This window comes from Oncorhynchus tshawytscha, linkage group LG20, assembly GCF_018296145.1.
Source record: "Oncorhynchus tshawytscha isolate Ot180627B linkage group LG20, Otsh_v2.0, whole genome shotgun sequence".
Classification (NCBI taxonomy): domain Eukaryota; kingdom Metazoa; phylum Chordata; class Actinopteri; order Salmoniformes; family Salmonidae; genus Oncorhynchus; species Oncorhynchus tshawytscha.
In genome coordinates, this window is record NC_056448.1 from 18,480,446 (window position 1) to 18,496,791 (window position 16,346).

Sequence of the window (16,346 nt, forward strand, 5' to 3'; positions counted from 1 at the left end):
TACACAAATCAAAATATATTTTATATTTGAGATTCTTCAAAGTAATCACCCTTTGCCTTAACAGCTTTGCACACTCTTGGCATTCTCTCAACCAGCTTTATGAGGAATGCTTTTCCAAGAGACTTGAAGGAGTTCCCACATATGCTGTGCCCTTGTTGGCTGATTTTCCTTCACTCTGCGGTCCAACTCATCTCAAATCGGGTGATTGTGGAGGCCAGGTCATCTGACGCAGCACTCCATCACTCTCCTTGTTGGTCAAAATGCCCTTACACAGCCTGGGGGTGTGTTTTGGGTCATTGTCCGGTTCAAAAACAAAATTATAGTCCCACTAAGCGCAAACCCGATGGGATATCGCTGCAGAATGCTGTGGTAGCCATGCTGGTTAAGTGTGCCTTGAATTCTAAATAAATCATTGACAGTGTCACCAGCAAAGCACCCCCACACCACCACACTTCCTCCTCCATGCTTCACGGTGGGAACCACACATGTAGAGATCATCCGTTCACCTACTCTGCATCTCACAAAGACACAGCGTTTGGAACCAAAAATCTCAAATTTGGACTCATCAGACCAAAGGACAGATTTCCACGGGTCTAATGTACATTGCTCGTGTTTCTTGGCCCAATCAAGTCTCTTCTTCTTACTGGTGTCCTTTAGTAGTGGTTTCTTTGCAGCAATTCAACCATGAATGCCTGGTTCATGCAGTCTCCTCTGAACAGTTGATGTTGAGATGTGTCTGTTACTTGAACTCTGAAGCATTTATTTGGGATCCAATTTCTGAGGCTGGTAACTAACAAACTTATCCTCTGCAGCAGAGGAAACTCTGGGTCTTCCTTTCCTGTGGCGGTCCTCATGAGAGCCAGTATCATCATAGCGCTTGATGGTTTTTGCGACTGCACTTGAAGAAACTTTCAAAGTACTTCATTTTCTGGATTTACTGACCTTCATGTCTTAAAGTAATGATGGACTAATTTCTCTTTGCTTATTTGAGCGGTTCTTGACATAATATGGACTTGTTCTTTTACCAAATAGGGCTCTCTTCTTAAACCACCCTTACTTTGTCACAACACAACTGATTGGCTCAAACGCATTAAGGAAAGAAATTCCACAAATTAACTTAAGGCACACCTGTTTGTTGAAATGCATTCCAGGTGACTACCTCATGAAGCTGGTTGAGAGAATGCCAAGAGTGTGCAAAGCTGTTATCAAGGCAAAGGGTGGCTACTTTGAAGAATCTCAAATATATTTTGATTTGTTTAACACTATTTTTGGTTACTATATGATTCCATATGCGTTATTGCATAGTTGTGATGTCTTCACTATTATTCTACAATGTAGGAAATAGTTCAAATAAAGAAAAACCCTTGAATGAGTAGGTGTGCCCAAACTTTTGACTGGTACTATACATAAATCAGCGATTGTGCAGTAATAAAAACATGGGTAATTTCTGGCAAAGTGCAGAGCGGTTGAATACAAAAACATTCAGATTCCCTCATGTACCTGCGAAGAGGAGACTGAGTAGGGGCGTGACACTGTTAATGAAGAGGCTTCTGATGCTGGCTGGGATGGTGTCTCTGTTCTTCTCTAGAAAGCCTAGTCCATTATACTGGACCTGGACACAGAAAGGAGAGAATTAGCTATGCTTCATAACCACACGCATAATGAGTTATAATGCAGTCATGATGTAGTATAGATGCAGTTATCAATACACAACTCCTAGGCATTATACAAGTAACTGTCCAGTGAAAATCTCACTTTTAAGAGTTAATATTATGTTAACTCACCCTATACTCGTATTTGTGCCCAGAGCACAAATCCTGAGAAGGATGAGCTGGCCAATCAGCGGTCTACTTGAATATTTGCATGAATATTTTTAAAGACCGGTGTGCGCCCACATCATTACATTCGCAGAAAAGCTGCTTTTTAACATAATTAATTATAGATCAAATTGAATAGAAAACTGGAAACACTGGACAGTTAGATGAACTATTATTATAAAGTAATGTATGAATGTAACCTCACCTTCCCAGCATAGTGAACCACAGTGAAGAGGGGGCTGTGACTCCGGACCACCTCATAGTGGGGGCTGCTTTTAAATTTACTGTTCAACTTGTCCACAAAGTCTCTGTCTGACGCCTGAGGGCACAAATAGTGAAAAGAAATTAGAATGAATACATATACATTAAGACAAAGATGTAGGGGAGGGTAATTTCCCCAAAAAACTGTATGTAGACCACTTAGGTACTTGGGGAAAGGCACTCTGCTCGTCCAGGAGAGAAAGGATTCCAATGGGTTTAGTGAGGAACAGGTCCTGCGGGAGAGAAGCACATCAAATTAATTAGTTGTAGGAAAAACACCTAAACAAATACAGTTCTTTACTGTGAAAATGCATATTTGAGTTAATCTTGCCAACTGTTAACTGATTGAAACATGGTACACAACTACATGACTTTAAAACATGCCTTCTCACAGTACAAGGATCATATATTTTAGTCCTATCCTGAAAACCTTGTTCCCCGATCTTTATTGACTATGGCCCCTGCACTGTAAAATGCTCTACAAGTTGTATAGTGCTCTGTAGGCGTTAGGACTTAGAGTGGGTACACAGAACAGAGCTGTGGATCCAGGTTGTGCATTACTCGCCCTAGGCCCAATCCTACTCGCCCTAGGCCCAATCCTAACTCGAGTTAGAATCCTTCCCACAACAACTAATGTGTCCATCTTATCCCATAGCTTACAGAGTGGCTGTACTCATACCTTCAGCATTGGACAGGGACACTATTCTTGGCCAAATGAAACCAGTGGCATCCATATAGACAGATGATGATGCCACAGGCTAAAAGCAGAAGTGCCCATTAAGCTCCTGGTATGTGACTGAACACTGCCCCGTCAGCATAACCCCTTCCTGGGGTCTCGGTCACTTTGTTCTGGTCTGTCTGGCAGACTCACACTGTGTTTAAACAACCAGTCTGTGTTATTACTGAGAGAGATGGGAGGGAAACGGAGAGAGGGAGGGTGAAAAAGGGGGACAGAAAAAAGGTTGAGAGAGAAAAAGAGTACTAAGTGATGAGAAACAAGAGGAAATGTCTTTTTACCAGGATAGGCTTGTTGTCTTTGAAGGAAATGGATTCCCACTCGATGCCCTCCTCCTTGTATTCATTCTGCTCCATCAGAAAGATGTGCTGCAGGACAACAAATACATGCGAAGACGTATGAACGAAAAACAAAATTACAACAGGTATTCACACTTTCTTTCAGAAGTGCTTTGCCTAATCATTTCATTAGAAGTTGGCACATTCAATTGTGTGTGGCCTTCAGTCACAAAATTACCATAAGAAGCCTTATGCATTTAATTACACTGAACCAAAATATAAATGCAACATGTAAAGTGTTGGTCCCATGTTTCATGAGTCTAAATAAAAACGTCCAGAAATGTTCCGTACGCACAAAAAGCTATTGCTCTATTTGTTTATATCCCTGTTAGTGAGCATTTCTCACCTGACATGTGTGGCATATCACGATGCTGATTAAACAGCATGGTCATTACACAGGTGCACCTTATGCTCTCGACAATAAAAGGTCACTCTAAAATGTGCAATTTGTCATACAACACAATGCCACAGATTTGTCAAGTTGAGGGAGCGCACAATTGGCATGCTGACTGCAGGAATGTTCACCATAGCTGTTGCCAAATAATTATGTTAATTTCTCTACCATCTGAGACCAGCCACCCAGACAGCTGATTAAACTGAGGGTTTGCACAACCAAAGAATTTCTGCACAAACTGTCAGAAACCATCTCAGTGAAGCTCATCTGCGTGCTCATTGATCTCACCAGGGTCTTGACCTGACTGCAGTTCAGTGTCATAACCAACTTCAGAGAGCAAATGTTTACCGTCGATGGCCACTGGCACGCTGGAGAAGTGTGCTCTTCACGGATGAATCCCGGTTTCAACTGTACCGGGCAGATGGCAGATGTGGGCGTCATGTGGGCCAGCAGTTTGCTGATGTCAACATCGTGAACAGAGCACCCCATGGTGGTGGTGGGGTTATGGTATGGGCAGGCATAAGCTACGGACAATGAACACAATTGCATTTTATCGATGGCAATTTGACTGCACAGAGATACTGTGACGAGAACCCGAGGCCCATTGTGGTGCCATTCATCCTCCCCATGTCCACATGTCGCAAGGATCTGGTCACAATTTCTGGAAGCTGAAAATGTCCCAGGTCTTCCATGGCCCGCATACTCACCAGACATGTCACCAATTGAGCATGTTTAGGATGCTCTGGATCAACACATACGACAGCGTGTTCCAGTTTCCGCCAATATCCATCAACTTCACATCGCCATTGAAGAGTAGTGAGACAACATTCCACAGGACACAATCAACAGCCTGATCAACTCTACACGAAGGAGATGTGTTGTGCTGCATGAGGAAAATGGTGGTCACACCAGATACTGACTATTTTTCTGATTCATGCCCCTACCTTTTTTTAACTTCTTGGTGACAGGGGGCATTATTTTCACGTCCAGATGAAATGCACGCCCAAATTCAACTGCCTGCTACTCATCCCCAGAAGATAAGATATGCATATTATTAGTAGGATATTTGGATAGAATACTCTGAAGTTTCTAAAACTGTTTGAATCATGTCTGTGAGTATAACAGAACTTATGTAGCAGGCGGAACCCCGAGGAAAAACCATTCAGATTTTAAAAAAAATTGAGGTCACTCTTTTCAATGGGTTTTCATTGGGAATCCAGATTTCTAAGGGATCTTCTTGCAGTTCCTACTGCTTCCACTGGATGTGTCAGTCTTTAGAAATTGGTTGAGGTTTTTCCTTTGTGTAATGAAGACATTTTGGATATATATATAGACAGAATTAATCGAACAAAAGGACCATTTGTGATGTTTATGGGACATATTGGAGTGCCAACAGAAGAAGCTCGTCAAAGGTAAGGCATGATTTATATTTTTATTTCTGCGTTTGTGTCACGCCTGCAGGGTTGAAATATGTTGTCTCTCTCTCACCATAGATGTTCAAGGTTTTTCTCTCAGATAATAGCATCGTTTGCTTTCGCCGAAAAGCCTTTTTGAAATCTGACATGTTGGCTGGATTCACAACAAGTGTAGCTTTAATTTGGTATCTTACATGTGTGATTTCATGAACGTTTGATTTTTATAGTAATTTATTTGAATTTGGCGCTCTGCATTTTCTCTGGCTTTTGGCCAGGTGGGACGCACATATCCCAGAGAGGTTAAGGTATCTGTGACCAACAGATACATATCTCTATTCCCAGTCATGTGAAATCCATAGATTAGGGCCTAATGAATTTGTTTCATTTGACTGATTTCCTTATATGAACTCTAACTCAGTAAACATTTTGAAATTGATGCATGTGCAGTTTATATTTTTTGTTCAGAGTAAATAATGTAGTCCACTCCAATATAATGACAGCACAAAACATTAAGAACACCTGCTCTTTCAATGACAGACTGACCAGATGAACCCAGTTGAAAGCTATGATCCCTTGTTGATGTAACTTTTTAACATCCATTTAAAATCAGTGTAGATGAAGGGGAGGAGGCAGGTCAAAAAAGGATTTTTAAGCCTTGAGACATGGATTGTGTATGTGTGCCATTCAGATGGTGAATGGGCAAGACAAAATATTTAAGTGCCTTTGAACAGGGTACGCTGCTGGGTTTCTCGTGCACAACAGTTTTCTATGTCTATTAAGAACGGTCCACCACACAAAGGACGTCCAGCCAACTTGACACAACTGTGGGAAGCATTGGAGTCAACATGGGCCAGCATCCCTGTGGATCGCTTGATACCTTGTAGAGTCCATGCACCAACGAATTGAGTCTGTTCTGAGGGCAAAGGGGGATGCAACTCAATATTAGGAAATTGTTCTTAATGTGTTTGTACACTCAGCGTATAATGCAGTGTAGTGATCCGACAATGATAAATAATCACAAGCAGATTTCTACCCCCACCCAGCGAAGTACTCAAAAGCTGTAAATGACAGAGTGGAATATGAGATTAAACACAGACCCCCTTTCATATAAACATTTTGTATGTCAAAAAGAAAAGGGGTTAAGGGAGATTTCATGGCTGGTGGTGATGAGGCCTCACATTTCAGTCCTAAGGGAGAAAGTAAAGCCTGCGCTTCCTGATCTGGTGTCATGTTTATCAATGTGCAAGTCAAGTATATCAGGAAATCTACTCAAAAAGGTTTGTGGGCATTTGTTGGATTCTTTTCTTCCTATGGCATTTGTATCAAATACTGTTTGTGGGACTTGTGGACAATATTTTTAAACCAATATACTCAGTGCTCACATGGTGCTGAAAAAAGGCCCAACAGGTAAATTGTCTAATATTAACTATTAGAGCATGGTGCTCCAAACTACAGCAGCATGACTAGTAAAAATAAGCTGTCTTTAACTCCATAATCACATGCATATGTACAGTGTCTTCAGAAAGTGTGCATACCCCTTGACTTATTCCAAAGTTTGTTGCATTACAGCCTGAACTGAAAATGTATAAAATGTTTTTTTCACACCCATCTACACGCAAAACTCTGTTTGCAAATGTATTAAAAATTAAATACAGAAATAGGACATTTACATAAGTATTCACACCCCTGAGTCAATACTTTGTAGAAAGAAGCAGCTTTGGCAGCAATTTCAGCTGTGAGTCTTTCTGGGTAAGTCTCTAAGAGCCTTCCACACCTGAATTGTGCAACACTTGCCCATTATTATTTTCAAAATTCTTCAAGCTTTGTCAAAAATTGGTTGTTGATCATTGCTAGACAACCATTTTCAAGTCTTGCCATAGATGTTCAAGTGATCACACAGGAACATTCACTGTCATTTTGCTAAGCAAACCTAGTGTACATTTGGCCTTAGGTTATTGTCCTGCTGAAAGGTGAATTCATCTCCCAGTGTCTGGTGGAAAGCAGACAACCAGCTTTTCCTCTAGGATTTTGCCTGTGCTTAGCTCTATTCCGTTTATTTTTTATCCTGAAAAACTTCCCTGTCCTTAACGATTGCAAGCATATCCTTAACATGATGCAGCCAACACTATGCTTGAAAATATGGAGACTGATACTCAGTAATGTGTTGTGTTGGATTTGCCCCAAACATAAGGCTGTGTACGCAGGATATAAAGTACATTTTTTTGGACACTTTTTTTTGTAGTTTTACTTTAGTGCCTTAATGCAAACAGGAGGCATGTTTTGGAATATTTGTATTCTTTACAGGCTCACTTCTTTTAGGTTAGTATTGTGAGGTAAACACGTTTTTGATCCATCCTCAGTTGTCTCCCATCACAGCCATTAAATCACAAATATAATTTCACTGACATTATGGGGTATTGTGTGTAGATCAGTGACACAAAATCTACATTTAATACATTTTAAATTCAGGCTATAACACAACAAAATGTGGAAAAAGTCAAGGGGTTTGAATACTTTCAGACTTAATTCATTTTTCTGAAGCCTTTCACTGAATATGCATTTATAGCCATTTCAAAAAGCAGAACCTATTGTAGAGTATCTTCACAATTTTCCTGTTCCTCTACTAATACTAAATAAAGAGACAAGCTGGCCACATGTTTCTGTTAAATGTTTGAGTCTCAAGTTAACAAACCCTACAGGCTGTCATTTTATGGGACTTAAATAGAGAAACACCCTAGATTACAGGGCTACTTCCTTGTGGCAATGATATTTACACTTACATGGTTAAAGAAGTACTGCAGCTGTTCATTGGCCAGGTTGATGCAGAGCTGCTCGAAACGGTTAACAGCAAAATTCTCAAACCCGAAGATGTCGAGGATACCTGTATTATAGAACAAGAAAACAGAACAGTCAATCTGACATCGACCATCTCTACTTGCGATGAAGAAAACATATGAAGAGTTTAGCCATTTTATTACATTTGAAGCCTTAAAAAGTTTCCCCTTGAAACTCACCTATTTCACTGAGCTCAACGTCAAAGTCAACGTTGGGAGCCAGCAGTTCGTTAACTTTACTGACGATCCAGCCGAATACTCTCCCGTAAGCCACTTTGGCGATGGAGTCCCTGGCATCTGCAAATACGCATATTAATATTAATGGAGTCAAGCTCTCTTGAAAAAACATTAATAGCATTTCCATACTGAGCTTTTGCTCTTTTTTCCCACTCCCATTGATGCTAAAAGCTGTCTCTATTTGCACTAGTTGGTCAGCCAAACATGGGCCTCATTTAAATACTCTAGGAGGAAGTTGTGGTCAGCTTACCCTCCCTAAATCCCAGCCTTAACCATTAGGGTGAAAACTCAAAGCTGTCCAAGTACCTCAAGGACATGCCTGGTTGGCACTAGTAATAAGCGCTAAAGACACACCACATTGATTGTACGAAACCGTATCCTGTTATGTTCATACTTGTGTTCTAGCATTGTCAGGTATGTAGCTACACAAACATAGTGCTCTCCGGTTTCATGGAAAGACCCAGTGAAAGAGGAAACCGGACCCAGTATTAACCACCATGGAACAGTTAGTATCCATGGTGGTTAATACTAACTCAGGCCCTCCTTCGTAATGGCCAAGGTGATGGTGGTAGGGAAAGTTGATCCCGGACCAGTGCTTGAGTGTTTTTCTCCTTACCCTCAGCCTGCTGCTGGTTGTGCAGCCTGCGGATGGCCTCTCCTCTCATTACAGACAGAGTACAGGTCAGACTCCTCAGCAACTCCTCCTCCTGCACCCCAAACTGACCCTGAGAAGGCAAACACACACAAATATTAATCACACAAAAACATAGGTCTAAATAGAAAGTGCACAAAGCAGACAAGTTATATTTTACACACAAAAAAAATAAAAATCACTGCTAGGTTCATAAATAAACAAACATTTAGACCACTGATAAAGTGATACACTGGTATAGTGAGTGACACACATTTTAACCAAAAGCAACCTCTATGCTAGCCCCAAGGCCCCTTTAACCCAGAAGTGGCCCTACTGAACATGCAAAGCTAAGGTCATGGCAATGCTAGGCATGCAAAATTCCTGCCAGATATCAAACAAAGGCCATCCTCAGACAACGATACTTTCAATTAATCAATGTCAAAAAGGGGAAACAGACCAAGTGCTGTAGATTTCACAATGTAGTACTACTTTATTACTAATTAGCCTTCAAAATGTATAGTTCAATCAAAATATACATTCGGCTCATGTCTGTATACCCAGTAGTATTCAGCGGACCAGAGTCAGCAACCCAACATTTTGGGTTTGTCTATATTAGCAACAGTTTAGCATTAGCATCACAAAAGGAGAAACACTTACAGTGATAAGACCCCTGCTGCTAGCATGCTCTAATCACCCTGGCTGCTAGCATGCTCTAATCACCCTGGCTGCTAGCCAAGGTTATTAAACAGATCACCATGACCACTGCTAGCATGCTCTAATCCCACCATATCTTCTCCACCATTGCTGCTATGCAAAATCTGGTTTAAAAAACAGAGCTGGTCAAAATTATCAGGGTGCACCTCAGCCCTGTTCACAAGGTCCCCAAAGATAAACAAAAAGGGGGAGACACTATCATAATCCGCCAAAATCGATAAAACAGTACTGTGCAGCCACTATGCAATCTGGTTTCAGAGCTGGTCATGGGTGCACCTCAGCCACAAGGTCCTAAACAATATCATAACCGCCATCGATAAAACAGTACTGTGCAGCCATATTCGTCGACCTGGCCACGGCTTTCGACTGTCAATCACCGCATTCTTATCAGCAGACTCAATAGCCTTGGCAGTCATTTGAGAAGCCTCGCCTGGTTCACCAACTACTTCTCAGACAGAGTTCAGTGTGTCAAATCTGAGGGCCGGTTGTCCGGACCTCTGGCAGTCGCTATGGGGGTGCCACAGGGTTCAATTCTCGGGCCGACTCTTTTCTCTGTATATATCAATGATGTCGCTCTTGCTGCTGGTGATTCTCTGATCCACCTCTACGCAGACGACACCATTCTGTATACTTCTGGCCCTTCTTTGGACACTGTGTTAACAAACCTCCAAACAAGCTTGAATGCCATACAACCCTACTTCCGTGGCCTCCAACTGCTCTTAAACGCTAGTAAAACTAAATGCATGCTCTTCAACTGATTGCTGCCCACATCCTCCTGACTAACATCACTACTCTGGACCGTTCTGACCTAGAATATGCGGACAACTACAAATACCTAGGTGTCTGGTTAGACTGTAAACTCTCCTTCCAGACTCACATTAAGCATCTCCAATCCAAAATTAAATCTAGAATTGGCTTCCTATATCGCAACAAAGACTCCTTCACTCATGCTGCCAAACAAACCCTATTAAAACTGACTATCCTACCGATCCTTGACTTCGGTGATGTCGGTTATTGTCCCCAGCACAAGGTGCACCTGTCATCATGCTGTTTAATCAACTTACAGCCCCCAGCACTCTACTCAGAAAACTGGATGTAGTCTATCACAGTTTTGTCACCAAAGCCCCATAATACTACCCACCACTGCAACCTGTATGCTCTCGTCCAGGTCATCTAGTCTTTGCTAGGGAAAGCCTAGCACGCGCTCCAGCAGGTAGATTGCATTCCCAAACACTTAAAACATTTTTTTTTTTTTTAAATGTATTTAACTAGGCAAGTCAGTTAAGAACAAATTCTTATTTTCAATGATGGCCAAGGAACACTGAGTTAACTACCTTCTTCAGGGGCAGAACAACAGATTATTTTTAAATATTTTTTTTTACCTTGTCAGCTCTGGGATTTGATCTTGCAACCTTTCGGTTACTAGTCCAAAGATCTAACCACTAGTCTACCTGCCACCCCAATTACTCTGTTGCCAATGACTGGAACGAATTGCAAAAAAAAAAAAAAAAAAAAAAATCACTGAAGCTGGAGTCTTATATCTCCCTCTCAAACTTTAAGCATCAGCTGTCAGAGCAGCTTACCAATCACTGTACCTGTACACAGCCAATCTGTAAATAGCACACCTAACTACCTCATCCCCATATTATTACATAACCTCTTGCTCTTTGCACCCCAGTATCTCTACTTGCACATCATCTGCACATCTATCACTCCAGTATTAATGACCTATTTATTGCCTACCTCCCTACATTTGCACACACTGCACATAGATTTAATATTTTTCTTTTCTATTATGTTATTGACTGTAGGTTTGTTTGTGCCACTCTGTTGTTTTTGTTGCACTGCTTTGCTTTATCTTGGCCAGGTCGCAGTTGTAAATGAGAACCTGTCTCAACTGGCCTACCTGGTTAAATAAAGGTTAAATAAATACAAATAAATCACCCCTGCTGTTAGAGCTAGAATCACCTCAATAACCAGGATCTGTGAAGTTGTTTTGCTCATATTAAAACTGGGCAAAGGGCAGCTGATCCTACGTCAGTTGGAAGTACACCTAGCATTGTGAGCAATACCTCTCCATTCAACTCCAAATATAGCCCCTCGTGACCTTTTACAAGCACTGTGTCTTATCTGAGCTGGCCAGATGTCGGCTCAGCCCACCACCGCCAGCCTGCCTGGGAGGCTGCTTATGGGGGAGTTACTGTGGAGGAGGGGGCAATCATTCACCTGTTTAAATAGAAGGCACACGTATGTATGCACACACACACACACACACACACACACACCACTATCACCTGTGGATCTGTGCATCTTTGCATGTGGATCTATGCATACACAAACTAATGGACACAGTAGAACGTTTAAATATAATGCACATACACACGCAAACTAGTTGAACACCAAGAAACACACACTCCTTTCGCTAAAAAAAAGTGTCTACACTGTGTCTCCAGGAGCAAGCAGCTGCCCATGTTAGAACGGTCCATGGTCATTATGTGAGGACTGTAGCAATTAGCTCAACAATCCCCTTGTTTATTTTACTATGAATGCTTAGGACTGACAACACTAGTTTTTTTCCCCCCAACCGTAGTCCTTGGACACCTCTCTTCTGCTGTTTAAACCACTATAATGGAACAGTGAAGCAGCCTAAGCTGAGAGCTCCTGTACATAAGTATGTAAATATACAACTTCCTGACTGTTGCCAAGTTAAAATATCTGACTGGTGGTATTGACTAATGGCAAATCAGTTTGTTTGTTTGGATTGGCTAGCTAGCTGGCTACGCAATCATTTTAAATGATGAAACACAGCACCGGCTTTTTGTGCCACCTGCACCGGTTTCTAGAAGGCTGTGGCCTGCAGTGTGAGGAGATGAGGCTCGCCTAGTCTTCTGCCGCTTTAACAATTGCCAAAGCTTCACCCAGCTGGTTGCTACAATTTCGTTAGTTAACGAACCAACCTACCTACGGAGGAACAGGAGACAAGGTGCCCGATGATAAGCTCCGGACCGGACTGATCTCCCTCCATTCCGCTACCATTGCAGCTCCCGCCACTCAAGCTAGGCCTACTGCCCTTCTGAACGGTCTCAACCTTTCATCTGAAGTTGTGGAAGACCATCGTCCAATAACTACCAGAACGCTAGAAGTTTATTTTGTAAGGGACTTTGAGATGCTCATTGTAATGAAAGGCACTATATAAAATATATAGAAAAATATATATAAACACAACATGTACAGTGTTGGTCCCATGTTTCATGAGCAGAAATAAAAGATCCCAGAAATGTTCCATATGCACAAAAATATTATTTTTCTCAAATTGACCACACATTTGTTTACATCCTTTAGTGAGCATTTCTCCTTTGCCAAGATAATCCATCCACCTGACAGGTGTGTCATATCAATAAGTTGATTAAACAGCATGATCACAGGTGCACCTTGTGCTGGGGACAATAACCGGCCATTCTAAAATGTGCAGTTTTATCACACAACACAGATGCCTCAAGTTGAGGGAGCATGCAATTGGCATGCTGACTGCAGGAATGTCCACCAGAGCTGTTGCTAGATCATTTAATGTTAATTTATCTACCATAAGCTGCCCCAACGTCGTTTTTGAGAATTTGGCAGTACGTCCGAACGGCCTCACAACAGCAGACCACGTATAACCACGCCAGCCCAGGACCTCCACATACAGCTTCGTCTGAGGGGGTGCGTCGAAGTATTTCTGTCTGTAATAAAGCCCTTTTGTGGGGAAAAACTCATTCTGATTGTCTGGGCCTGGCTTCCAAATGGCCCACCCATGGCTGCACCCTTGCCCAGTCATGTGAAATCCATAGATAGAAATTAGACCCTCTCTTTCAATTGACTGATTTCCTTATATGAATTGTAACTTATTAAAATATATTATTATTAGTCCAACACATGGACTCTTCTACTGTTGGAGCTGTTCTCGAAGTCTCTCTTTTGTTATGTCAATGTCAGGGATGAAACTATTAGAGGAAAACAAGCTAAATGTGAATTGCCTATTTGGAAAAACACCCACAGGTCAATAAGGAAATTGTAAATGTTAACAGACAGTTGCTTCTGTAATTACTGTACTTCAGATAAAGGGAACCGTTAACAAACAAGGACAAAGGTGAATAAATTGACAAAAAGGACAAAGGTGAATTTATGGATTATTCATCAATCCATAAACATAAAAAAAAGAGATCCTCAAGTTGGTAATAATTGAGACAGTATCTAAACCATGGCTCTCCAACCCTGTTCGTGGAGAGCTACCGTCCTGTAGGTTATCTAGCTCAACTGATTCTAGTAATTAGCTGGTTGGTAAGCTGAATCAGGTTATAGTAACTGGAACGAAAACCGACAGGAGGGTAGCTCTCCAGGAAAGTTGGAAAGCCCTGATCCAAATCATTTTCTTGTTAAGTAAAATAAGACGGGATGAAAGAAGAGGAGAGGAGGCTGTAGAGTAGACTCACGGCTGTGGCTTTGAGCCAGCCCATAGACTTGTCGGTGACCCTGAGAGCGTCGGTCTCTGTGGGCTCAAACATGATGTTTCCCAGAGAAAGGATCCCTGCTAGAATAGTCATCATGTCTACCTTCTCCTGATGACACAACATATACATATGTATCAGTCCATTTTGTCAGTCAATCAATCATCAAATCAATTGGTCAATTATCTTTTGGTTAATCAGCTTATTCATCAACCCATTCGTTTATCAGTCAATCAACCAATTAGACGAACATTAAAGTACATTCAGATGTTCATGGAGAAAATGTGAAATCCCAGCCCATGGCAATACGGACAATATGAGTTTGCTTTTATGACCGATATACTGTAAGAGGATGAGAAAGATAGTTTTCCAATGAGAGGTCTTACCTGTTCCTCAAATCCCACCATGTCCATGGCGTTACACACCTCACTGTACTTCTCCCCCCATTTCCTTACTATGTCCTCCGAGCCGTACCGCCCATTCAGATACCTGACAGACACATAGCCACAGAAACACATTTATACAGATCTGATGGGTGAGCACAGATAACTACACACACACACACACACACACACACACACACACACACACACACACACATATATATATAGGCTTCATATGAAGGAATGAGGGTAAATACATTATATACATTATGCATCTCGGATAGACAAACACTGAGGCTTCTACATTGGTGCACTGTATTGTAAAGGCTGTACAACATAGTAGGGAACCCACTATTGTAGGGCACAACAACTACATTGTATGGTAGGCCTCTACACACACCACATTGTTTGAATACCTAGCATTTCACTCCAGGCCTGTTCAACTGTCAAGAAGAAGTGAAATACAAGTAGCATATACATACTGTAGAACACTGAGAACTCTGTGGTCGCTACTCGTATAAGCCATGAGAACCAAAAAGACAGTAATATTAGACCTAGATAGCAGAGTTTCAAAACAAACACCTTGGTTTATGCCAGGAAAAAATATGAATTACTTAGACACTTACAGCTTGAAACTGTGATAAGAAAGTGACAAGAAGAAAATACAATATGTTGTATGATATTATATGAGTTATTACTGGAAGATAGTCAGCTTAATCAGCTTGGGCTCCCGAGTGGCGCAGCGGTCTAAGGCACTGCATCTCAGTGCTAGAGGCACTGGTTTGATTCCAGGCTGTATCACAGCCGCGATTAGGAGTCCCATGGGGAGGCGCACAATTGGCCCAGGCTTGTCTGGGTTAGTGTTTGGCCGGGCTAGGCCATCATTGTAAATAAGAATTTGTTCTTAATTGCCTTGTCTAGCTAAATAAAGCTTGAATTTTAAAAAATAAGTCAGTATCTCACCCTGCAGAGAACATTACAGTAAGATGACATCATGGCTATTAGTGATTATAGAGTGTGTGTGAACTATGACACACAGTGTGGTATTTTTGAACTGATTCCCAGACCACACTCACTGTACTCACTGTTGAGGAAACGTTGCAGGGTGATTACATCACAGTCGGACCCACCTGTACTGCGTGGGATCCAGGAGTCCATACATGTCTTTGTCCTCCGGGGAGATGCCCGCCAGCATGCAGTAGAAGATATGGAAGTTCCTCTCGCCCTCATCCTGGTGGACCACACGAGACTTCTCCAGGAGGTACTCGTTGATCTTAGCTCCTTTGACTGTCAGATAACAGCACCATACACATACAGGTTCAGTGTTACAACACATTATACGCTAAAATAAGTCGTCCTGCATCTGAATGTCTTTGTCGTATCAATGTAATCATCACGTAATTCACAGGAAATACTTTCTCTCGCAAGTGTATAAATAAACTCATTTTAACATAAGCACACGCCAATAGATGATTCAAAAACTTCACACACACACACACAAACACACACACACCTGAGGAGTTGTGGAAGCGCAGCTGAATGTACTTCCCGAAGCGACTGCTGTTGTCATTCATCACAGTCTGGGCATTGCCAAAGGCCTCCAGCAGAGGATTCACCTAGAAATACCATACAGTACAAGATTAGTACAGCTCCAGAACTTACATGATAGTGATCCTAAATGAGTGCCAGGAGTTTGCCGTGACCAAGCCCCAATCATAAAGACATAAATAGATTCTTGACATCCATTTGCAACCTTCCATGAGGCATCAGTACTAGAGTAATTCACTAGCCGTGTGCCTGACGACATTACATCAGAGAGAACATTGGCCAGCTGTCACATGAGGCTAGGCATCAAAACACACCGAGGGTTTATTATCTGATACACAGGGGAGAATTAAAACATTGTAGTGTGGACGCAATAAAATATGAAATTCATGACCAGTGTCTCTTGTTTCTTTACTAGAAAGTAAAGGCTGTGTTAATATGAAAGCCCAATACCAGAGCAGCAACATCAAGAGTTCTCCACTTTGCATGGAGGAAATGAATACCCAAGACAAAAGGTCATTGGATTAATTAGGAAATTCATTATATCTGAC

General features: G+C 41.7%; 1 protein-coding gene across 2 annotated transcripts in view; it reads right to left on the reverse strand.

Annotated features, from left to right (window-relative positions):
* LOC112219350 (myosin-IIIb) overlaps positions 1-16,346 on the reverse strand; it is a 50,486-nt gene that overhangs the window by 16,625 nt on the left and 17,515 nt on the right. For both annotated transcript variants that reach the window (XR_002948746.2, XM_024380517.2), the window contains exons 5-15: positions 15,764-15,866; positions 15,381-15,537; positions 14,254-14,356; positions 13,853-13,978; positions 8,649-8,757; positions 7,976-8,092; positions 7,742-7,842; positions 3,096-3,182; positions 2,246-2,311; positions 2,023-2,136; positions 1,501-1,612 (exon numbers count right to left, since the gene is read on the reverse strand). Coding sequence is in view for 1 of the 2 variants with exons in the window: in XM_024380517.2 (XP_024236285.1) it covers positions 1,501-1,612; positions 2,023-2,136; positions 2,246-2,311; positions 3,096-3,182; positions 7,742-7,842; positions 7,976-8,092; positions 8,649-8,757; positions 13,853-13,978; positions 14,254-14,356; positions 15,381-15,537; positions 15,764-15,866 (1,195 nt within the window). In the remaining variant the exon portion in view is untranslated. The remainder of the gene's footprint in view (positions 1-1,500; positions 1,613-2,022; positions 2,137-2,245; positions 2,312-3,095; positions 3,183-7,741; positions 7,843-7,975; positions 8,093-8,648; positions 8,758-13,852; positions 13,979-14,253; positions 14,357-15,380; positions 15,538-15,763; positions 15,867-16,346) is intronic.